The 23,531-nt window shown below is 36.6% G+C and overlaps 11 protein-coding genes, 1 non-coding gene and 1 further gene across 12 annotated transcripts, besides 1 other annotated feature; 8 read left to right on the top strand and 5 right to left on the bottom strand.

The window, feature by feature from the left end:
- Positions 1-42: 42 nt before the first annotated feature.
- Positions 43-2,298, top strand: Ecym_6182 (uncharacterized protein; the record flags this gene model as incomplete). Its single annotated transcript, XM_003647334.1, has 1 exon — positions 43-2,298. The coding sequence occupies one exon, from the start codon at positions 43-45 to the stop codon at positions 2,296-2,298; it is 2,256 nt and encodes a 751-aa protein (XP_003647382.1).
- Positions 2,299-2,824: 526 nt separating this feature from the next.
- SFH1 (Sfh1p) lies at positions 2,825-3,976 on the bottom strand (the record flags this gene model as incomplete). The annotated part of the gene is made up of 1 exon (XM_003647333.1): positions 2,825-3,976. One exon carries the CDS (start codon positions 3,974-3,976, stop codon positions 2,825-2,827), a length of 1,152 nt encoding a protein of 383 aa, XP_003647381.1.
- A 515-nt stretch (positions 3,977-4,491) lies between these two features.
- Positions 4,492-5,556, top strand: EFB1 (translation elongation factor 1 subunit beta; the record flags this gene model as incomplete). The annotated part of the gene is made up of 2 exons (XM_003647332.1): positions 4,492-4,571; positions 5,016-5,556. The coding sequence occupies 2 exons, from the start codon at positions 4,492-4,494 to the stop codon at positions 5,554-5,556; spliced, it is 621 nt and encodes a 206-aa protein (XP_003647380.1).
- A 406-nt stretch (positions 5,557-5,962) lies between these two features.
- VPS8 (CORVET complex membrane-binding subunit VPS8) lies at positions 5,963-9,643 on the top strand (the record flags this gene model as incomplete). The annotated part of the gene is made up of 1 exon (XM_003647331.1): positions 5,963-9,643. The coding sequence occupies one exon, from the start codon at positions 5,963-5,965 to the stop codon at positions 9,641-9,643; it is 3,681 nt and encodes a 1,226-aa protein (XP_003647379.1).
- Positions 9,644-9,798: 155 nt separating this feature from the next.
- Positions 9,799-10,851, bottom strand: ERG26 (sterol-4-alpha-carboxylate 3-dehydrogenase (decarboxylating); the record flags this gene model as incomplete). Its single annotated transcript, XM_003647330.1, has 1 exon — positions 9,799-10,851. The coding sequence occupies one exon, from the start codon at positions 10,849-10,851 to the stop codon at positions 9,799-9,801; it is 1,053 nt and encodes a 350-aa protein (XP_003647378.1).
- A 373-nt stretch (positions 10,852-11,224) lies between these two features.
- Positions 11,225-11,421: a sequence feature (centromere 6).
- Positions 11,422-11,824: 403 nt separating this feature from the next.
- EFM5 (protein-lysine N-methyltransferase) lies at positions 11,825-12,565 on the bottom strand (the record flags this gene model as incomplete). Its single annotated transcript, XM_003647329.1, has 1 exon — positions 11,825-12,565. The coding sequence occupies one exon, from the start codon at positions 12,563-12,565 to the stop codon at positions 11,825-11,827; it is 741 nt and encodes a 246-aa protein (XP_003647377.1).
- Positions 12,566-12,806: 241 nt separating this feature from the next.
- On the top strand, positions 12,807-16,386 carry TFC3 (transcription factor TFIIIC subunit TFC3; the record flags this gene model as incomplete). Its single annotated transcript, XM_003647328.1, has 2 exons — positions 12,807-12,876; positions 12,977-16,386. The coding sequence occupies 2 exons, from the start codon at positions 12,807-12,809 to the stop codon at positions 16,384-16,386; spliced, it is 3,480 nt and encodes a 1,159-aa protein (XP_003647376.1).
- A 322-nt stretch (positions 16,387-16,708) lies between these two features.
- On the top strand, positions 16,709-17,640 carry Ecym_6175 (the record flags this gene model as incomplete).
- A 459-nt stretch (positions 17,641-18,099) lies between these two features.
- Ecym_6174 lies at positions 18,100-18,207 on the top strand. Its single transcript has 2 exons — positions 18,100-18,135; positions 18,173-18,207. It is a non-coding gene; the product is annotated as a tRNA-Pro (tRNA).
- A 170-nt stretch (positions 18,208-18,377) lies between these two features.
- Positions 18,378-20,219, top strand: NUP60 (FG-nucleoporin NUP60; the record flags this gene model as incomplete). Its single annotated transcript, XM_003647327.1, has 2 exons — positions 18,378-18,479; positions 18,579-20,219. 2 exons carry the CDS (start codon positions 18,378-18,380, stop codon positions 20,217-20,219), a joined length of 1,743 nt encoding a protein of 580 aa, XP_003647375.1.
- Positions 20,220-20,521: 302 nt separating this feature from the next.
- Positions 20,522-20,860, bottom strand: Ecym_6172 (uncharacterized protein; the record flags this gene model as incomplete). Its single annotated transcript, XM_003647326.1, has 1 exon — positions 20,522-20,860. The coding sequence occupies one exon, from the start codon at positions 20,858-20,860 to the stop codon at positions 20,522-20,524; it is 339 nt and encodes a 112-aa protein (XP_003647374.1).
- Positions 20,861-21,210: 350 nt separating this feature from the next.
- Positions 21,211-21,864, bottom strand: ERP1 (Erp1p; the record flags this gene model as incomplete). The annotated part of the gene is made up of 1 exon (XM_003647325.1): positions 21,211-21,864. The coding sequence occupies one exon, from the start codon at positions 21,862-21,864 to the stop codon at positions 21,211-21,213; it is 654 nt and encodes a 217-aa protein (XP_003647373.1).
- A 246-nt stretch (positions 21,865-22,110) lies between these two features.
- SWD1 (COMPASS subunit protein SWD1) lies at positions 22,111-23,433 on the top strand (the record flags this gene model as incomplete). Its single annotated transcript, XM_003647324.1, has 1 exon — positions 22,111-23,433. One exon carries the CDS (start codon positions 22,111-22,113, stop codon positions 23,431-23,433), a length of 1,323 nt encoding a protein of 440 aa, XP_003647372.1.
- Between the last annotated feature and the right edge of the window lie 98 nt (positions 23,434-23,531).

Genomic DNA, 23,531 nt, shown 5'->3' with positions numbered 1-23,531 from the left:
TTGTGCGTATGGCAGGTGTAGGATTGGTAAAGAACAAGAGCGATGATTGGATATAGCGATCACAATTGTGCCGCTTATTTTGATAGAGAAAGCACTATTACCGCCATTCAACGCTCTATTCAGCGGGATAAGCCTCTTCATTACGATTCTCTACATTTAAAGGGTAAACTTCGTCAGCATTTCAAGATGCCTGTTGGGATTCGTAATTCGTTAAAGCAATCTTATTACAAAAATTTAGAAGGAGCTCGTGCTAGTCTAGTTCATGCATCAGAATCTTACCATGAAGCCTGTGAGGGAGCAAGATTTAAATTTTATAGGGCCCTTGCTGACACGAGACAAATACTACATGAAATGCGAGATACCATGGATAATTTACGATTTGAAGCTCAATTATGGAGATACGATCATATAAGCTCCACAAAACTAGGGTGGTTGTTTAAGAGTGAAAATGCAACATCCAATGACATTCTGTATTGTCTTCGTTCAACTTCCAGGAATGGGCAACTATATCGAGAGACCGGAAGCCGTCCTGGGGATTATTTTAAAACTCAGACGTTTAATAACAAAGTTTCTATAATAGGCCCCCGCAGTGATCAAACAGAGACCAACTCATCCTCTAGCCCCCGGATTATATTAAGTACTGATGAAGACGCATTTGGAGACGTGGACAATAACTTCATCTTTTCTGCACCTCCAATGTTCACCAATGTTGAGTATGATGATATAGGCAGCTTACTAAAGAGTAATTCAGCTCCGGTGGAACTTGTTAACGATTCTGCTATCATAAATTCCGGATATAACTTTCTTTCAAATCGTTTAGATCTGAATAATGTTTTAAATCCTAAGACTGTCCCTGCCAGTCAGGGCAATATATCTCAAATTGAAACAGTGCGTAAAATGACAGATATAGTGATTCAAATGTTTGATCAATACGTCAACAACAATAGTAATAGTAACAATATCACTAATAAGGATAAGGATAATAATAATGGAAACTACGTTAATCTCGAAGAATATATGCATACTGACATTGAACAAAAGAAGTGGGGGGATATCGATGTAAGCAATAAGCTGAATTTAAATGGAGTAGTAGATGTCCATACAAAAGTTGAACATTCTACCCCTCCAAGGACGGCTAATTCGATATGTGATGAAATTGACAGATTAAACAGCATGATTGAAAGCACAATAAGTATGTATAGAGATAGTGAAGAGGATATACACTCTACTATGTACCACCCGACTGATGCGAGCGATCAAAAAACCAATCATTCATCTACGGTATCTAGGGCAGATGTTTGTAAAGCTGGAGCAAGAAAGCTAGAATCACATCCTATGTCTTTGCTGGCATATTCTAGTAACGCAACTATGGAGGACATAGAAGATATACTTGCGAGGGTAGTTGAACAGTTGAATCAGTTTGAATCCAATGGGTCACCCTTTGGACTTCTTGACAATACATTTATCCAAACTGACGATATTTTAAATGATACCGTAAAGTCCCTTGAAATCCTTAATGAACCTGAACCTGCTACTGTTCCCTCAGAAAATTCCCAAGTTTTACATAAACCGTCTAACTGGTGTACAGTACGGCATATTGGCCATATTGGGCATACTGGCCATAATGTGCAGGATGATGATATTTGCTGTGCTGATCAACCTGAATTCGAAATCACATTAGAAAGTGAACTAGGACCCAAAATTTCTTTCGATCTAACAAGCTCACCATTGAAGATTTCTACCCATTATAAATCACCAACGGAGAGAGAAAAGCTTGGTTTTACACAACATGATTATAATGATGAAGATTCTATCTATGATGACATACATCAGTATGAAAGGCTACGATTTGATCAGATGCCAATTTCTTTAAAAACAATATTTAAGGAATATCCTCCATATATTTACGAAAAAAGATTGTTAAAGCCGTTGCCACCATCCCTTAAGGTGTTATTTCAAGACCCTCAATATGATTATAATTGGAAAGACTCGGATCCAAAGTCCCTAAAACCATATCACGCTACTTTGGATCCAGGTTGGGAGATCAATAATTTATTTAGAACAATTACCCTTAGAAATGGATGTACTCTGCAGTCTCCAATGGGATATTGGTTGAACAAATGTTGGTTTTGTGGGCACCACATATATTCAAGATTCCACAACTGTCGTCGTGAGTACTTAAAAAAGCATATCCATAATGGTGCAGAATACGTGCGATTTCAAATATCTGATTTTTGTGAAGATTTCAAATTAGAGATAGAGTGGGCGCTTTACAAGATCCGTTATGAACTCTTCTGATTATGATTCCTATGTTATTCATGAATCTATCTTTTTTTTGTTGTTTCAAACCCTCCAAGTTGCGAGAAAATGGAGCCATCTAGGTCAATTAATACCATTCTTCTGGTTTTTTCTAAGATTGCAACCCCCCTGCATTTTGTGAAACCAAAAACATTATATTGTCGCCCAATACTTTATAATTAAGGCGTTATATTTTTATTTTTGTCACCATGTCATATAATACTCGGTTTCCGACTTTAAGATACAAACAGAAACAATATTCTGGATACTCTGTAGACTACATATAGAATATCATTTATAATGATTGGACCATTTCCAACAAAACAAAAGATTTAAATGAAAAAAGAAAGACACATATTCATTATCTTAAATAGTTATTTCTTGTTTATTATTTCGTCTTCAATTCTCCCTCTATTCTCCCTCTATTCTACCAGGGCACCGATTTTAATATAGGCGATTGTTTTTTTTCCACTTTCCTTCCTTTCATAATAATGGTGTTCACAAATTTTAATATAGTAAGCAAAAGCTATATTCTCATAGTTGTTTCCAAATCATCGAGCCTCCTCTTGCCTCTTCTTCTAGCTAATCTATCTTCTACTTTCGCACTTTCTCTCTTTAACCTTCTCATGTTCCTTTCCTTTTCAATTTCCCTCTTTTCAATCTCCCATTGAGATAATACTTCAACTTTTGGACACCAGTTTGCACCAAGACTGTCTATATCCAACCTGATACCCGATACGTAGCCAAATGCAGCACCATTTGGAACGTGATCGTTGTTCAGATGGCCCTCTAGCCAATCTTTCTTAACCTTCAATATCGATTCATAAAGTGCATGAGATATTGCAGGCATAAATTCCCTCGTCAAACCTAAATCTTGAACAACCAGCTCAGCAAATTGTTCTGGAAGAAGAGAGTCATCATTTAGATTCCATTCAAAATTATCCTCATACAACTTAGAATCAAGATTACACGTCAAGTTAATGATTACGTGTAAATCAGGTACCACAACAGAAGCTAACGTCTCATATTCTTGTAATTGTTCATTGATAGTAGCAACTATCTGATTTTGCAACGACATATTATGTGTGAAATCAAGATCCTGACAATAAATCAATGCAAATTGTTCTGGAGAAGTAGAATGATCATTTAAATTCCATGTAAAAAAATCGATAATCTTATGTCCATTATGTTCCAGATTCAACCTAATAGGTATAACAATCGGCTGGGCTAAACTAGAATATCCCCCATTCATATCCTCATCAGCAAGAACATTCATATCAGAAATATTATTACTACCATTGTCAAGCACATGTTCATATGGAACTACAATTTTGCTTTGTAAAAATGTCTCCCGAATCCTAGGATACCTCAGTATACCCGTCGCATCCTCCTGCTGTTCTAAATCTGGTAAATTATTATTACTGGAAACCGCATCCTCATGGGTCTGGTCCTCGTTCTCTCCCTTGGCACTATCCCCATTAACCTTATCCTCCTCCTCATTCTGATCCTGCTCTATAAAATCGTCCAACAATAAATCATTATCGTATTCTGAATAATTTACAACTTTTGCTCTCTTATGATTCCGCGAAGGTTGAGCTGTAATAAACATCGGAACATCCTCATTTCTTATCCTATTATGAAAATTAGTCAAATAAGCCTGCGGCAATAACTGTGACATCCTGACTAAACGTATCTATATGACCCAATACCCGCCACGACCGTCTTAGCCTTCCAGAGTTATCTATCACCTCTCTCTATATGTCGTGCTATGTAATAAACATTGCATTGAAATAAGTTAGAATCGTGGAAAATTAAAAAACACCCGTACCCCATACCAATACAAAGATTACCCGGTCTTAGTGAAAACTCTCGAAGCCCTAACAGCCCCTCTCAGCACACATAGAAACCAAAGCCCTACATATCCCCCTCACCTAGAGCTCCAATCTGGTGCCCTAATCTACAAAAAACTCAGAAGAATCTTGAAACCGCCAGATAGAAGAAATATAAGTTGCCCTCCTTACCGTTTTTTAATCTCTTCTACTTTCTACTTGTTTCCTTGTTCAACCTCGTTTTGACCAACCTGAAAAAAAAAATCGAAAAAAATGTTTTCTCATCTCTCTCCTTCTCCTTTATTTTGAATTGATATTTAATTCTTTTTATTTATAAAAGGAACAAGTACAAGTATATTTAACAATGTCCTTTTCTGACTTCTCTAAGATCGAAACTTTGAAACAGTTGAACACCTTCTTGGCTGACAAGTCATACGTCGAAGGGTAAGTTTATTTTTTATTTTGTTTTTATCAGCTGAATCTACGGTTCTTTAGATGCAATTTTTTTTTCATGGACGTTGGAAAAAATTTTCTGTTTTACATGCTCTCTCTCCTCGTCAGAGTTTTTAGAGTTGGTAATAGAATGGGATTTTTGTATTTAGAGGATGTGGTTCTGATGTTGGTTTGGAAAGTTTTTTTTTTGGCACTGTTCGAAGAAGTGTGTTAGGTGTATTTTCTTCAGATTTGAATGATGAATTAAATTCTTTGGTCCGTGTTTATGACGGGAAGTAAGACCCCCGGTATGAGTGACAAAAGGAAAGTGCCTAGACAGCATGCTTTCTGACTCTAGGAAGATTACCGATCCACTGTGCAGGAAAAATGAAAAAAAACTTTCCTTCTAAAAAACGTTTATGGTTTTACGAATTAGTATACTAACTGGCTTTTTAGTACTGCTGCTTCTCAAGCCGATGTTGTAGCTTTTAAGGCTTTCCAAAGTGCTTACCCAAACTTCTCTAGATGGTTCAACCACATTGCTTCTAAGGCCGATGAGTTTCAAACTCTACCAGCTGCTACCGCTTCTGCTGCTGCTGAAGAAGAAGAAGACGATGAGGACGTTGACTTGTTCGGTTCTGATGAAGAGGAAGACCAGGAAGCTGAGAAGTTGAAGGCTCAAAGACTCGCTGAATACAATGCTAGAAAGGCAGCCAAGCCTAAGCCAGCAGCCAAGTCTATTGTCACATTGGACGTTAAGCCATGGGATGATGAGACTGACTTGGAAGCTTTATTGGCTAGTGTCAAGGCCATTGAAATGGACGGTTTGTGCTGGGGTGCTCACCAATGGATTGCAGTTGGTTTCGGTATCAAGAAGTTGCAAATCAACTTGGTTATTGAAGATGCAAAGGTCTCTTTGGATGAGTTGCAACAAGCTATTGAAGAGAACGAGGACTACGTTCAGTCCACCGATGTTGCCGCTATGCAAAAGTTGTAAGTACCCTTGTTTTGGGTAAATCCATGCATCTTTTTGTGCTATATGTATGACGCCAAGTTATTGTTCTGTCTAGGTGCTACTATATAAACTACTTTATAGAGTGGTTTTTAATAAAACGTTTTATAATACATTTTCTTATATGTAGAGAGTGCTCCCCATTCCCCCCTCTGTCCCATACTCTAGGTGTGAGTAACTTGAAGGACCACGAATGTAGTGGGGTGCGTGGCACTGACTGAGTAGTGTATTTCTGAAATATCCTATATATGTTAATTAACAAATTAAAAAGAAAAAAATGCTGGCCTTTCTATAATATTCATCTGCATCCCCTTTATATAAAAAGCACGTTATCACAAGTTATGAAAAAGCTACCTGAGGCAGTAACTGTATGTTAATATAGGGTAGTTAAATGGTACATGTTGGCTTCCTAGATGACGAGATTTCTACAAATCCAAGATATGCGTCATTAAAAGCCACGATTACTGATAATGATTCCGATTTGCAATCTCGTCTTTCAAGATTCAGTCACCATAATCCTTTAGATCAAGAAGCTCACTGCTTCATCAACTGGCTGTCTTTACAGCAATTATACCCTTCATTATCGCTATATGGGGGCCCCACCTCCATACTCCCCACAACATCTTATATCCTCATTGGAACAGAAAAGGGTGCTATATTAATTTTTAGTCATAAGCAATTTTTACAGACTGTACTAGTTCCTCAGCTAGACAGGTTCAATTCAGCTGTAACATTACTTTGCGTTTCTAATGATGGTACACATGTAGCGGCTGCATATTCATCGGGTGATGTTTTTATATGGGACTTGAATCACCCTGTTACTCAGGCAGATAATTCGGTATCCTCCATCCTTCACGTTTTACAACATAAAGGCTACTTAATTAACGGACTTGGATTCTTACCACATAAGAATACATGTATTATTGTGAGTGACACAAGAGGTCAGATATGGAATCATAGTGGTTTGACAAATCGACTTTGGCAGTTTACATGCCATTCTAAATCATTGCTGAACATCAACTCAATGAAAAGTCAATTGCTTGCCAGCGCTATAACACCTAATATACCCAATTACACAAAACTTCATCTAATAGCGGTTCTATGCAGCGATTGTTTGACAATCGTGTCTATTAATTCAGTGCTTGCCACCCAATGGCGCCAGGTGTTTCCTAACAATAATAGACTAAGTGTTGGATCCGTGGTATGGTCGAAAGATGCCCATGCGGTGGCATATTCTGTGGGCAATATGTTTCACGTTATTAAGATTACTGATTTCAGTAACGATCATATTAAAGTTAGCGAGAGTGAGCAGTGGTCTTGGACTTCTTCGGAGGCAATTGCATCACTGGAATGGCTTACAAACGTTACAGTGGGTGTTTTGACTTCTTCTGGTTTATTCATAGTGCTAAATATAACAGGAATCAATAATCCGGTTGTTTTAACAATCAACCTACAAACACAAGATATTTTAAGTTCTTCCAAGGGCTATTTGGGTTGCGTTAATAAGCAAATTTTCTTTTTGACTAGGTATGTGGTTAAGTGTGGTATATTTTCCTCATGGAGTGAGATTTTACTTCATTATGTCCAAAATGGTAACTACAGCGAAGCTCATAACATAATTGGTTTTATGCTGACCAAAGGATCTGACATAGCATCTCTAATTCGGTTAAATGAAAGTTACCAGAATAGGAAGTTACAACTTCTGCAGCCGTTCCGCAATCTGTCGCTGGCTAGTTTGAAGTTCTTATTGAAGCAGAGTGATGTTGAATCTAGTGCATATTATGATTTGTTCTCACTTATAATAAAGGTTGGGTCTTTGTTTGAGGACCACCTTCCACAGCTTTTGCAAGATGTAAATGATCTAATTGGGAATAAACATAGAAGTACATTTTATGATGCATTATCAAATCAAGTATTTGAGAATAAGATAAGGGAACTTCCTCCCCTTTTACTAAAGGATATGATACAACATTTTGCAGCTGATGAGAACCTGGAAATTCTTGAGTTATTGATTATAACGCTCAATCAATCTTTATTAGATACCGACATGGCGGTTAAATTTTGCAAGAAATTTGGCTTATATGAAGTTCTTATTTATATTTGGAATACTGCATTTATGGATTACCTTACACCACTAATGGATTTTATTTACAAGATTACCTCACAAGAACACAAATGTTTACTCTTTGAAAGTCTAAATGATATTGCAGTTTTAGATATTTACGCTTACTTGATCATGGTTTTAACAGGAAGTCAATATCCTATTGGAACAAATATGTCACTGGATATGTCTTTGAAAGCGAAGGAACAGATATATTCCTTTCTTTTCACCGGAACTTCACTTCGTTGGCCTCCAAGTTCTTCTGATAAATTGTTGACCGGTAAAGATCCTTCCCAGGAGCCTGCATACCCATATTTTCAATTACTATTGAAACGAAATCCTAAGTTGTGTTTGTTTATGTTGCATAAAGTGTTTGAAGATATGTTTTTCAACGAGGAAGCCTATGCAGCTGACCAACAACCATCTAGAATACAAATTAATAGACAGTTTGTGGTTGATATTCTTATAGATCTTTTAAAAACATTTGATGATATTGAACTTCAAGTATTGGTTTCAATATTCATAACCAGAAACGTTCCAAAATTTCCCCAATTCATCAAGTTGTCTAATTCGACGCTTAATGAATTAATATCAATTATATGTGGGTGTAACAATCCTGATTTAAAGTACGATTGTGAAAGAAGTCTGGAGTCGTTGTTCAGCGTATATATGCCTAACAACATTGGTGAATTTATAGTATACCTGAAGGATAGTAAATTTGAGCACGTTTTATTTTCAGTTTACAAAAGCCTCCCACTACCTGCTGAGTATTTAAAGTTGAGGCTGGAATCTGATGAATTACGTGATTCCTCAAAGTCCATATTGGAAATTTTAAAAGAATGTTTGAAGTTACTTGAGAATAAGCCTTTCGAGAGGGAAAGAGTGTTATCAATTATTATAGAATATATCAATGAGATAATTGCTGAAGAGGATATGCATGTTTTGGTACCTATTTTTCAAAAACTTGATGATAAGTTCTACAAAAAAATGCCCAGTTTTATTACTTCCAAATCCAAACAGAGGCAGTATCTTGAGATATTATTCGAATTAGGCAACACAACCATCAGATTAGACCCCGATACGAAGTTTTTGTATCTGCAACTATGCTGCGAAGCTGGTGACTTTGAAGCATCACGTAAATGGCTAAGGAAGGCTTCTATTACGGATTTGAATTTCGAGAAAATTGTACAACTTCTAAACGAAGTTGAAGATGATAAAAGTCTGATAACAGCTTATACAAAAACGAAGCGTTACTTGAAGGCGGTTGAAGTGGCGTCTTCAGGATTTACAAAGGCATTCGATAATTCAGATAAATTAAGGGGAGAATGTTTTATTGATTTAGCTATTCACATATGCGAAGAATCAAGAGAAGAAACTAAGCAGTGTTGGACGCAGTTAATAATCAATATTATGCGAAATTACTCCAAATCTGAGTTAAATGAAAAGATCATCTATAATAATGCATTGCAGAAAGTGTTTTTGAGGTTATCACAATGGGAAGTCTCAATAAAGGATGCTACGAAAACCTACTTTTGGGATATTTTGGCAAATGTATTGGAAAGCAATGAAGTAACCGCAACAAAAATTCATGATGTCAGATCTATTCTTACAAAGTTATTTAGAATATATTCTGTGGAGCAATATATTTATGAATTAATTCTCAAAATTGTTGAAAACTCTTCGAAGGACGTCATTAATGAATATATTGCTGCATTGAGCCACGGTTGGTCTATTGATAACTCAGAATGTGATATCTGTGGCAAGGTTATTTGGGGTTTAGGTGTTGACAGTCAGGTATTTTTGACTTGGAAATCATACCAAACTTCGAATAAGATGCCCAATAATTCAGTATCTGTTCATGGACTAATTGTGTTTCAGTGTCACCACGGATTTCACGAGAAGTGTTTGCAAAACATGGGTCAAAACGAAGATAACTATTACTGTTTGACTTGCAGTGGAATTACTAAATAGATTTCATTTATGTAAATAATAAAATTCAAAAATTGTTTTATGAAAACATAGTGGGTCCATTTTTGCGGGTACCTTTTAATAGTAAACTAATATACTTACTCAACGTTGGCTGTCTCCCCAAATGGAGAAGAAGCCAGCATAACTCTTAATATTATTCATAAGTCTTCATCCATCCATGCTAATGTCCTTCTGATACCTTCTTCGATATCAACTCTAGGTTTATAACCTAATAACTTCTTTGCCTTGGATATATTATGATAACGATATGCACAAACAATTTTCACTCTAAAAGGAGTCAATCCAGGTGGCTTTCCAGTAAGCTTTGAGAAGAACTCGGATAAGTATCCTGCAATAATTGCTACTGTTCTATTCAAAACAATTACTCTTTTGTCAACATGACCATCAGCTTTCCATACTGCACGAGCTAGTGCCCAGAAATATGAAGGTGCATCATTGGTAATAAAAAATGTTTCACCACTAATAGATTCTGCAGTTGAGGCATCCAATAATTTTTGGGCAGATAACACATGAGCATCGGCAACGTTCCCAGCATAGGTCCAGTCAAACAAATTATTATTACTACCAATTTCAAATTTAGATTGGCCTAGTTTAGCAACTTGCCGTAAGCCTGGAACTAGTTGTCGATCACCAGGACCAAAAATACCAGCAGGACGTAAGCATACAGTTAAAAACCGATGGTGTGGGGCATTTGCATCTAAGACCATTTTTTCTGCAATAGCTTTGGTTTCATTATAACCATCCATTGGAATATCTGGAATTGGCCAAGTTTCATCAGCATTGCGAATATCTTGACCATTGAAAATAACACCAGCAGACGATGTATAGATAAAGATATTTATACCATTTTTTTTTGATATATCCAGCAAATTTCTTGTACCTTCAACATTCACTTTATCATATATTTCTTGAGTATTTCCATGCATAGGTGAAGCAGAGTGTATCAGAATCTTAACCCCACTTAATCTAATAGCATTTTCGACATCAAAACTGGAGGTGAGATCACCTTGGAAGACAGTAACTTCTTGGGGATTAAACTTAAATTGCTTTGATATTTTCTCTGGTAATGGTCTTACATCAAAAACGTAGATTTTTGGTCTAGGAGTAAGATTCCAGAATTGTTCAATTAAATGAAGACCTAAAAAGCCTGCACCACCTACTAGTAAAACTGAATCAATATTTTTATCCATCTACCTTGATCTCTTGTAAATTATTTAGTTGGATATTGTTGTTAATAGCTTCCTAAAGTTCTGTATGGTATTGATATATCGTATCGTATATCAAAAAAATATGGACAGCTTTTTAATATTAAAAAAAATTAAAATTAAGGAATTCCGAATGCAACATCATATAATGATAATAATATAAATTTAATATATAATTTTATTCTTAACTGGATTATGATTAAGAATCATAAAGAACACAGATATATTAAATTTAATGATTCTATGACTTTATATACTAGCTTTAGATATATATATTTTAACCGTTCATTGTTTTTGATTCTTATAATTAATTAATTTACTATATAATAAATAAAATATTTTATAACATATAAAGAGTATATTTATTTTCGGAACTCCAAAACATACAAAATTATAAATATCTATTTTTGTCACCTATTGATTATATATGGTATAGAATATTTAATTTATGATATATATATATTAAAATTAATATACTGCAAATATCGAATTAATTTTAAAATATTAAATAATTATATTTATATTTATGTGATAGTGTGAAAATATATCACGTGTTTAATGAAGTTTTTTATTATTTTTATTTTATTTATTTAATCTGCTATCTGCTATTAGCGAAGGTATATAAAATTTCTAAATAGTAATACTAAGTTTTCCTGTGAATTTAATTTGAATTTTAACTTGTATATTTATTATGTGTTTTCTGTTCAATAAAAAAGATTGGCTGGCTTCCTTACAATTTTAGTATTAATTTTTTTAAATTATTTAACTATTAATTAATTATAATTAATATTTTTTCTAAGTAGAATTTGGAAAAGTTGATATTTGGAGATTTCCGTAGGACTTATTTTCGTGGCTAATTAATATATATCATTATATATACATTTCAAGATATTATTAATTGGAGACTTTTACGTTAAACAAAAACAGAAGAGGTAACAGTATTTACATCGTGTTGCTCTTAGTTAACAAATTTCCACTTTTTCCATTCAAAATTTGCATAACATCTGAATTCGTTGCTCAAACCATTTGCATGTTCAGGATAAAAAGACGTACTTTTGGTGTCTGGGTAGACTTTACTGATAACTGATGCCATTCTTTCACCAGTACAAGAAACTAAACGGTTCTTTAAACACCCATGTTTGGTTTTTTCTTTGTTTTCTGGTTTTAAAAGTGCTTTTGCAGTAATGGACGAATTGGTTTGACAGTGCTCGTTTAGAAAAGGTGGATCAATTAACAACCTGTCTATCTTACCTTTTAACCTACCATCAAAATCAAGCGGATGTGTGTAATCATAGAAAACGAAATAATCATAACCTGCTAAGAGTTCAAATCTCTTGTCAAATTCTAATAAATATATGTTTTTCGTAGGAATCTTATCCTCTTCCATTTTTTGAATAGCAGCATAAACTGATGGTGCACTTAAAATCGCAATAGTAGTATCTTCATCTGCACCATCTAACAATGACTCAGCCAATATCTCAGCGGTTTCATCACTATACCAAAATTGTGAGAGTTGCCAGTCTTCTTTAAAGAGCATCATACCCTGTTGCTTCTTGTTTCGTTCAAATTCTTCATCAGCCTTATTATACAATTGTTGAAACTTGTCTTGTCTTTCCTGCTCTTCTTGTCTGAATTCTTGCAATGCTGCAAGAGCATTAGAAGATAACGAAAGTTCGATCTCTGAATCTGAATCTGACATTTAATAAAGATGTATTATAAGTCGCTCTATATTCCAACTGATGCTTTATTCAACTTCCAGAGATGTGCATCATTACGATTATTGGACGTTGTGAAAATATATATCGTTTTTAACGTAACACTTTACGATGTCGATTGAGTTTCCCCCTGTTCGATCCCTTGAAGAGGTGATACATTGAAGTCAAATACAGTTTGAACGGATACAACGATATTCAGTGAACTGTAACGTTTCTTAGGGGAATATGTATGGTGTACTAGCACCAGATCAAATTATTCATCGTGTGTGTGAGGAGATTGCCTACAATAAAGGGAGTATGTATTAAAGATTTTGGAGGTAGAATGGAATTCCGCTCGCTACCTTACTTCTGCATCGGCAGGAACAATGGGTTCAACAAATACTAACTATTAATAGGAATACGCTTCAAAGGTCTCTGGGATATAATTGGTTCTTTTTTCGAGCTTAAAAATGATAGGATAAAACAATTTATAGTCAATTGTCTATTATCAAATCCTGATATCGAGTTGCAACGCGATGGTAAAAGTGTTCCCCACCTAGCATACGCAGCCACTCTTGAACAGGAGGGGCACTTGTACTTCACCATTACTGAAGACAAGCTGTGGACCATTTTAACTGGGTATAGGAAAAAAGAGTCGGCGATTGGTGGTTTGGCATTTGAGCTTCTAATGGAAATAGCTAAGGGAAAGGATCACGGAGTAAATACGATGGACCTAGCTGCAATTACCAAGCAAGATCCCAGGAGTATCACCGGAAGAATCAAGAAATTAGGTAACTTGGTTAGTGGAGTACAGATCATCTATAAGGGACACGTTGTGAAGTTGCTAAAGTTTCACAAGTTTGCAGATGAACAGCCTAAACGATTATATGTGAATGTGAGGCAGTATCTTCCTGTTATGGTTTCAACTGTTAAGAAATCTAAGAATGGTGTGCGACAGGTTGTTGATCTGAAAAGGGAACTCAAACTAGACAAGGACAAAAGATTGAATAAGGCATTTATTGCTGCTATAGCCTGGTTAGATGAGAAGAAGTACCTAAAGAAAGTTATTGTTGTGTCGCCTTCTAATCCTGAAACAAAAATTCGCTGTGTTCAATATCTACGTGATTACATACCTGAAGAGAAAGATATCATTGACTGTGAGAACGATAGTGCTGATGAAGATGAAGAGGATCAATCAAATGGAGACAGTAAGACAGTTTTGGAGGATGAGGATGCCATTGAGGGGTTTGATAGTGGGAATGCTACCGGATTATTACAGGAACCAAATCTATTGATTCAAGAAAATACGGAATGCAGAAAAGAATTCAGCATGAATAGATTTTTTCCATTACAAAACCAGACTTATGCTCTTTCAGAGAAACATGGTACTCAAGGTATATCCATTATGGAGTGTGTAAATTCCATTGTGGGTAACGATTATAAAAGATCCTTCACAAAAAATAGTGAATATTACCTTCAAACTATTGGCAAAGGGAAACAAAAGTGTGGTCTTAACTTAGGATATGAGCTAGTTCGAGTTTACGATTTTGAAGGCAAGAAGAAATTCTATCGATTATTTACAGCAAAGAAATTTAGAGAATTCACTGATGCTTCTGATCCAAATCTCGATGTTGTTCTTCCCCCAGAGAAGATTCAACGTAATTCTTTGACCAAGTTAAGTAAAGAAAGCTTTATGCCTTTGAATACTACTCTAAGGTTTACTGAAAGAGACGGGCAAGATGTGTTTTTTTGGCATGGAGAATTGGATATTCCTGCTACTTCGAATACTACGGCTAGGGGTAGGAAGAGAAAGCTTGGAAGTGAATCTAGGGAAGAAAGCACAAAAAAGAGAGCTGTTGATACACCTGAAGTAGAAATTTCAGCACCGGAAAATGATTCTGTGAACGTTTCTAATGGTGGTAATACAGAATCATCCGTTGTTGATACTCTAGTCAATATTGGAGGTTTTGCAGCACATTCTTTGAAATCCATTCAAAGACAGAAGGCCATTTTAGACATTGTTAAAATATATGGAGGAGTTACTTATGTTCGTGATCAATTGTATGAAGATGTGTCCAACTACATGGGTACGAAGATGATCTTAGACAAGAAAACTTTAAGGGGAGATGTTGAACTACTGGTAGCCACGAACAAATTACGTGTAAAGGTTAAGTCAAATGGTAGGCGTATACTGTACTTGCCTGCTGTTGATAATGAGGCTATTGCAAAATATATAACCAGTACGAAGGATACAAAGGTTGCGTTTTCAAAGGATATTATTAAGAATACCGACATCTACTTTTTTGACCAAACTGAACATAACCGGTTTCATAGAGGTACAAAATCTGCTGAAAGAATAACGGCGTTTCAAAATAGGGCTAAAAAGGGTCATAAAGCAACGAAGATCGTAGGTGCACCTAGAAAGACGAAGCCTAAGAGTTCAAGAGGTAAGGAACAAGTATCAATTGATATTCATAACGGCGCTACTGCAGATGCTATAGAGAAGAAGGGAGTTGGGCATAAGAAACGCTCACAGCAATCTAAAAATTCTTCTAACGAAACGTTCAATGTCAGCACTAAAGAGGGTGCTAAGGCTTTAATTATGGCAGCAGTTATTACAAAGAGTATCAAAGGCCAAACTTTATGGCCTGAAATTTCAGCATTATTTCCAAGTAACTCCCTTGAACATTTGAAAAAACAATGGACATTGCGTAGAGTAAAAATGGGACATAGTGGCTGGAGAGCACTAATGGAAAAATGGAGAAATGTGATGGTTGATGCAGTTAAGAATGAGCGAGCTACTTTAGAAGATGCAGAACATTTGAATCTTATCAAGTTAATTAAGCTATGGTTGGCTGATGATGATGCTAGAAGCAAGCAGCCAGTAAAATTGTACAAGAACTATGAAGAAAATTATAAAAGATACACACTGGTGAAAAATAACGAAAAATCGAATACTCACTCCAGCCTTGCTATGTCCTCAATGATCCAACGTGAATCTTACTTATTAAAGAAAATATACACCTATGGAGACCAATCTGAGTTACCTTATAATAAGACTGAGGAGCAGATCAGATCTGTAGTTAGATCCATTTTAATCACCAGTTCTGGCATGGAAACAGAGGATATTGATATATTAAAAACCTTTGATCAAGAGCAAGTAGATAAGGTAATTCTGGACATGGCGAGAGAACGCCATATATCATTTGTGGGATCTTCGAAATTGCGGCTGACAGATTATGTTCTTGATATTTTGGATTTGAAGAGCAGGCATTGGGAACTTGAAAAATCCGGTAAATTCTGTAGAAAGATTATGGAGTTATTGAATGCCAAAAAGGCCGTTGTGGTTGGTGAAGAACCTTCAAAGTACAGTGCAACCGTACTCATTGACATGCTAGAATCTAATAAGTTATGTGTTACCCCGGTGCCCTTGCCTTTCAAAGAAAATTCCATGTATTATGCAACTAGAAAATACGAAGTGACAGCACTGACGCCCCCATTGGTGTTTTTTGCTAAGAAAAAGATTGTTGAACAAAACCATAACAAACATCCAATTCCACTCAACAAGGCATTCTCACGTTTGTGGATTGATTCCCAAGGTTCCATTCGTGAAAAAGTGTGGAAACAACTTGTCTTTATGACTGTCTACGAAATTCTGTTTAATCCTGGCATCACGTTACAATCATTAACAAGAAGATTTCGTAAAATTGTAAGTCAAAATGAAATTGAAGATATTGTTGTCTGGCTGAAAAAGTTGGGGTATCTGTCAGATATTAAACATGGAGGTTATGTTTTGGAACATGGTTGGTATCTTGTACTAGGTTAATAACTGTATATTTTGCATCGCTGCTCTGCTTGTATAGTTAGGAGGAACATGTCTCTCTTCCTCCATATCAATAAGCTCGAATTTTTTTTTCAAAGTGAATGTCAGCTTTTATTAGGAAAGTTAATAAAAAAGTCTAAAATAATAGTTTTTTATTCTTTGACGTCTACGACTGCGACAGGCTTTTGAATTATCTGATTATAACTCTGCATTATTTTAAATAGTTTTCAAAAACACAATTTGTAGGCCAAAGTTTTACTAAAAAGGTTACTAGCTCAAGATACTAGGTTATACATTTATCGAGGTTAAGCTGGAAGTTCTGAGAATGAGGTTTGAATTTATACTAATAGCGATTTCGTTCATTCACATTACGCTTGGGGTATCTTTGCCGAGAAGTCACAAAGATAATACCGCTGACAATAAAACTTTCGAACTTGCTGCTAAAATCTGGGACCGTTTGGAAAAGATGAAAGAATCGAGTTTAACCAAAGAACAGCTATTTTTCCTCAAAACGGCTGCCATTGTCGGTGGTCTAACCTCTAAAGAAGTACTGAAGATTCCAACATTATGGTCAACTATTACACATCATAATATTGAAGAAAATCATAAAGCACTACAAAACTCAATTGGACAAGGTTTAACATTAACCTATTTACGTTTAAAAACCGAAACAAATGTTGATTACCTCAGAGAACAAGTAAGCCATATCCAAGAGATATGGGAAGAATTGAGAAATGTTCTTCAAGGTGCCATGAAAATATCATCCAAAACCAGACACAAAGAACTCAATTGGTTGGTCAACTACTACTTGCGTTTCTACAAATACAAAGCCGATACAATCAATAGAAAAATAGCGACTGGTGGTGAAATAAAAGAACTGGTTAGCGGCTTAGTCAACATCCAGACGGAAGTACACAAGCTTATGAAAGAGTACATACGCATGCTCCAGCAAAAGAAAACATACTAAAAGGTAAGTCGCCAGTTGGCTATTATTCCACCAATTCAAAGGAACTTGAGCAGTTTGAAAAGTTAGAACTAAAAACAATGACAGGCGATGTTCCTCTAGAAAGAGACAACACCTTAGCATTGATAGTAAAATTCAAAGTTTTAAGCGCCTACCAAATCTTCCCGACTTTACCATTCTGTGCAGCCGCAAATATCATTTTTATAGCCTCTAACTTGTGTGCTAAGTTATTTGCTGGCGTAACTACCAGGCAGGCCGAGATACTAAGGGAATTCTCTAGACGTATGGTTTAAGAACGAATATTAGGCAGGGTCTTATAATAAAAGAAAAAAAGAATGTGCTATAATTGACATAGCTTTAGCACACAGTCATTCCCCTCCTTCCTTCATCTTCAAGCCAGAAGCCTTACTGACACTTTACACAAGCGAAAGAAGGCCTTCTATGATGTTTCAACTGTAACACATATATATCTCACACAAGATTATCGTTATATTGTCAGAAGTGTCTATAATATAAAGCTGTTGGCGCCCAGCCCACACTCAGTTAAGATCAAATTGGAGCTTTGCAAACTGAATTTAATAAAAAAAGCATGGTCCTCTCTGGGCACTCACAATGTCATAAAGCGACACCCTCTTGTTTTAAATTAAATGCGCTATCTTGTTGAATGCAGTATGCATCGTACATATATATTCACGAGATTTAGAAGACAAAATATACCAGTTCCTAGAACGCCGAATCCAACTAAAAAATACGGGCGTGTGGTCTAGTGGTATGATTCTCGCTTTGGGCGAAGCCTGGCTGTAACCGGGTTTGACTACTAAGCATGCGAGAGGCCCTGGGTTCAATTCCCAGCTCGCCCCCTTTTTTCGCTTTTGTCCTTTTTCTTTCTGGAGCCAGCCGAAATAAGTAAAACAAATTTTTTATAAAGATGAATGAATGAGGTTTGTTTTATCCTTTGCCTCTTTGGTTAACACTGTGATCCAGGTGTCTATAGGATCGCAGTTTGCTATTTCAAAAGTTCAAGGACCAGATGTCAGTTCGTAAGAGGACATTCAGCATGACTGAATCTGTGGCTCCCTACAGAAAGCCTGTTATAAGTTCATCCCGGCGGAGTTCTTCATCGGGTCAGAATGTATGTTGTTTAGTGTTGTTCTAGGAGTAGAACACAAAGTTACGAAGCAAAAGGATTGACATATGAGGTCAGTTTATACTAACATGAATGCGGGTGCAGAATATATCTTTTTTTAATAAAGTAAAATCGTTTTTCCAAAGCGATGGCAGTCAGCCTTTGCAGTGTAATACAGAAAATGGAAACAAAAATCTATATTCAGTGCCGGGTGGGTTCTACAATAATACAGATGCCGGACAGTCGGTTTTGAAGCTTTCTACGGATAAGGGTCCAGGGGATCAAGTTTTGGGGGCCCTGAATCTATACAGCGACAACGATAATAATAATAATGATGATGATGCTTATGAGGATGACGCCAATGCTTCTAATGCGAAACTAGCCCAGTTTTTCCGCGAGAAAGGTGATGCGCCATTAACGGAAATGGAGTATGAAGGCGTAATGTCTCTAATCAAGAGGAGCAAGTCAGTATCATCAACACCTGCTTCCAAAAAGTCGGTGCTTACGAGAGATGTAAATGAGATAAAAGTTTTACGGTCTAAGTCAGATAACCACTCGGGTACACAACTAAGGGCAGCTTGTTTCAAGCCAAAATATGGTGATTCCGTGTCATTGGCCGATGCATCTATAAGGAGGTCGGCATCTTCTACGACTAGGCGTATCTTTGATTATTCAAGGTTGCCCTCTCCATACAGAACTACTGTTTACAAATATAGTGCGGCCAGGGTTCCAAGGTCACAAAGTTCAGTAAAGTCTAGAAAAATTAGTGAGAACCAGGTAAAGAAACCTAGCAAGGAAGTATATACCCCAAAGAAGTTGAGCCATACCGCATCTGCCTTGATATCTTTACTAGACGGCAACGATAACTCACACACAGTGGAAACAAGCGCCTATGCTGGTTTGTCCAACCCTTACTCGTCCCACGTTTCACATATGCAAAAAAGTAAGAAGCTAACGGTACAAAAGACCATGGAATCTACAGGTAAACCTGGGGCGGTTGAACCAACTCCAGCGCCTGTGAAATCTGCTGCTCTTGATGAACTTTCCAATTCTAAATTTTCAGCTCCAGCGCCTTCGGCGCCCCCTATTGTAACAACAGGCCTATCAGGCCCAACAGCACCAACACAACCTATGTTTGCATTCAAACCTACTAAACCATCTTCGCTACGTGTTGAGGTCACTGTTGAGAAGTCACCTGAAAAGGAAGCCAAAGCCCCTGTACCTCAAAGCTCAACATTTAACTTTTCCTTCAGCAAGCCAGCAGCAGGGTCAGAATTAGCGGCTTCGGAAACCACCCCCCTTTCAAGGACCAAACCGACGGTTCCACCATTTAACTTCCAACCTGTAAAGCCAGGATCGCTATTAGGTCATCATCAGCATCCAACAACAACAAGTTCTATAGAAAATAACAGCGATCCTAATATTTTTCAGGGCAATTCTTCTGATACCAACAATAGCTCACAAAAGGCCAAAGTATTTTACCAGAATTCCACTAGTAAACAGGGAAGTAAAGAAACCATTGATAATAAATTTAAGGTGCCTTATCAGCCTGCCGTTGCATTCTCTTTCTCCAGCCCAGGTAATTGTATGGTAGACACAAAAAATTCAATCCAAAACAATTCCGTATCGCAGCCCACTTCTGACCGGATGGAATTTGATTTTGGCTCTTTACCAGTGTCGGGCGTTGATCCGAAGAGTGTTGATGAGGAGAAAGTTGAGAAACTAAAATCAGTGTTCCTCTTCTAGATATCATTACAATTCCAAGTTTTCCCACATAGGTTATTAATTTTGTTAGATAATATTGTAATTCTGTGTCTTTATATATGATAAGAGTTTCAGTCTAGGTCTAAACTTGTTGGTTTATCTATCTATCTATATCTATATATATATATATAAACATAGATAGCACAACATATGTCATCTATACAACTGCACTTCTTTTTAATCATCTCTTGGCTTATTTTCACGGTATTCTTCAATTTGATTTTGAACCTACTTTTTGCCCACCTTGCGTAAACACTTGGATTCGATATTAGTGGATTATCATGTCAGAAATAATATGGGCCTGAAAACGGTGAATATTGTCTCTTATCAAGACTATAAACTGAATCCAATTCCTCTTCATAAACGTCTTTAATTAATTCCTCATCAACTTTGTCAATTTTAGTACAATTACATGCTGTGTAGAAATCCGAATCATATGGTTTAACACAATTTCCAACATAAAACAACATAGAAGTATGCCCTTCACCCAACTCAACCTCAGCTCTTGGATTTCTTAGCCGCTGAAGATGCTTAATATTTTTTGCAAGTTCTACCGTTTGCAGTTGTGGTGGTAGTTTTCGTGACTGCTTTTCTACTTCTTTGGTTGAACTCAACGAAACCATCAAAGAAAGCTCACTCAGGAAAAATGAACCTCAAATTCAAAAGTCCTTACAAGAACACTACTTGTATAACCCAGGTACTATTTCATGTCACACAATCTAGAGTTGTTCTAAACGACTAAATATTCAAAAAATTCCTTGTTCCGCAAATCCTTTTAAGTCAGTGTCAATGGAAGACATGTACGACAAGGAATACACGGAGGCACAAGTTCGTAAAGCGAATCTACATGTCATCTACGCTGCCAGCTGCAAGAAAGTCTCAACTACATGTAGAACATAAATAGGATATATTTAAAAAATATAAGGTTAATTTATATTTATATTTATATATAAGTGTTTTGAAGACCTGTTCTTTACAAGACCTTTTGCTTAACAAAGAAAGTACGTAGATGATTTACTTGCCAGAAGCAGGTAGTTCCAAGCACAATTAAGGTTATAATAGCCCACCACGCAGCACATGAATTTGCACGTTCGGAAGTGTCTCTGAATTTGGATTCACGCTCTCTCACTAAGTCCTGTTCTCTCTTGATTTCAGCTGCTTTGTCGTTTAAACTTAGGACCAATTGATGCAAGTATTGAATTGTACCTTCCTTCTTAGTATCTAAATACGATCCAGACCTAACTTCAAAATTCACTTCCACCTTTGTCTTTGTTCTAGCCAACCACCCTTGGAAGTGGGGCTGGAAGCAGATCTTATGTTCACCAGAATCAACTGCATTAAAAGTATAAGTTCCAGTTGAAGGCGCAGTCTCATGTGCGACACGGTGGTTATCATCAAACACTTCTTCAACATCGATTATTAATGACAATTCATTATTAGCCTTTTTATACCTGTGCGTATCCATATCATATGCCTGGACTTGATAGTAGGTCTTCAATATTGTGTCCTTTGATAATTCCTTGTGGAAACACTTCCTTTCACCACCGTTAGTGTAAAAATAGAAGCCATTAACATGTAACTGCAAGCAGCATAGTACCAGGAATTGAATAAATGTCTTCAAATACATGATACTAACGAACTAACTGTAATCCTGTTTCAAACTTGATCTGGAATATTGATTGCAAAGTTATGCATATATACAAGATACAACCTAAGGTGTGTTAAAGTTAAAACTTCAACGCGGTGTTCAAATTCTGGTTTTGCTGTTCGAAATTTTTTGCATTTAAACCAGGTACAGCGGTACCACTAACCAATGGAGATCTAACTGTGATGGAGTGGTTAAGGAGTAATTCGAGGTTTGAGAAGATTCAGAATGGCTAATAGGTTGCTTCAAGATCCTTTTAGTGTGCTTAAGGAGTACCCGGAAAAACTAACCGACACTTTTGAGATTCCATTACAAGGTGAATGTTTACAGTTTAGTCATGGGGGAGATTATCTAGCTGTTGGGTGTTCCAATGGATCGATTGTAATCTATGATATGGATACTAAGAAACCCATTTCAATGCTTGGTAATAGGGGTGGTTCTCATGTAAGGTCCGTTCAGTCCGTGTCTTGGTCTCAGTGCGGTCGTTATTTGTTTAGTAGTTCTCGTGACTGGAGTGTAAAGATGTGGGATTTAAAAATGCCTTGGAGGTGTTATAAGGGATATAGATTTGATGGGCCTGTTTGGACTTGTGATATATTAGGAATTGATGCCAATAGGTGTGTTGCAACTGTTTTAGAACAAAAATATGGATTTATGATTGATTTTTCTCACGATATAGCCACAGCTGTTGAGATCAGAGACCCAGCGATGGAGCTGGAACAGCAAGAGGTGAAAGATTATGGGTATACTTTAGTTACATGCTTACACCCGCGTCTTAAAGAAGTCATAATCACGGGTACTTCAAACGGCTGGGTGATTATCTATCGGATTCTCCCTCAGGATTCTGGCTTCAAATTGATTAAGAAAGCATTTATTGGTAATTCGAATATCAAGCATATTATAATAACACCTTATGGAGACAGAGTGGCGATTAATTGTTCCGATAGATCAATAAGACAATACTCTTTCACAATCGACGAAGATTCCTTCGAAATAAATCTCGATTTGGAGCACAAATACCAGGACGTCATCAACAAATTGCAATGGAACTCAATTGCCTTTAGCAACCATTCCGGCGAGTATATCGTTGCATCTGCCCATGGATCTTCTGCCCATGATTTGTATCTTTGGGAAACAGGATCAGGAACTTTAGTACGAGTCTTAGAGGGCCCCGAAGAAGAATTACTCAACATAGACTGGAACTTCTACAATATGTGTATAACAAGCAATGGGCTTGAGTCGGGAAACGTCTATATCTGGTCGATTATAATTCCTCCTAAATGGAGCGCATTAGCTCCAGATTTTGAAGAAGTGGAAGAAAACGTTGAGTACAGAGAGAAAGAGGACGAATTCGATCAACTAGACGAGCTAGGCCATCAACAAGAACAAGATGAGGCTGAAGAAGTATACATAGATCTCCGTACAAAAGAGAAGTTTGATGTCAGAGGTAATGACCTATCATTGGAAAAATTCATCATTCCTACAGACTACGAAGGCATATTAATGGTCAAGGGGCTACAGGCTACTAGCAACACATCATGGATTAATTAACTGATAGTAAATATCCTTCTATATTCTTGTTTTATGTGTCACTTTTACACAGTGAAAGTTAAAATGGACCTCTTAAATATTTCTCTAACGTTTAGCTG

Source organism: Eremothecium cymbalariae, chromosome 6 (assembly GCF_000235365.1).
Source record: "Eremothecium cymbalariae DBVPG#7215 chromosome 6, complete sequence".
Taxonomy (NCBI): Eukaryota; Fungi; Ascomycota; class Saccharomycetes; order Saccharomycetales; family Saccharomycetaceae; genus Eremothecium; species Eremothecium cymbalariae.
The sequence above is the reverse complement of the archived record's forward strand: the minus strand, read 5'-3'. Positions and strand labels throughout refer to the sequence as shown.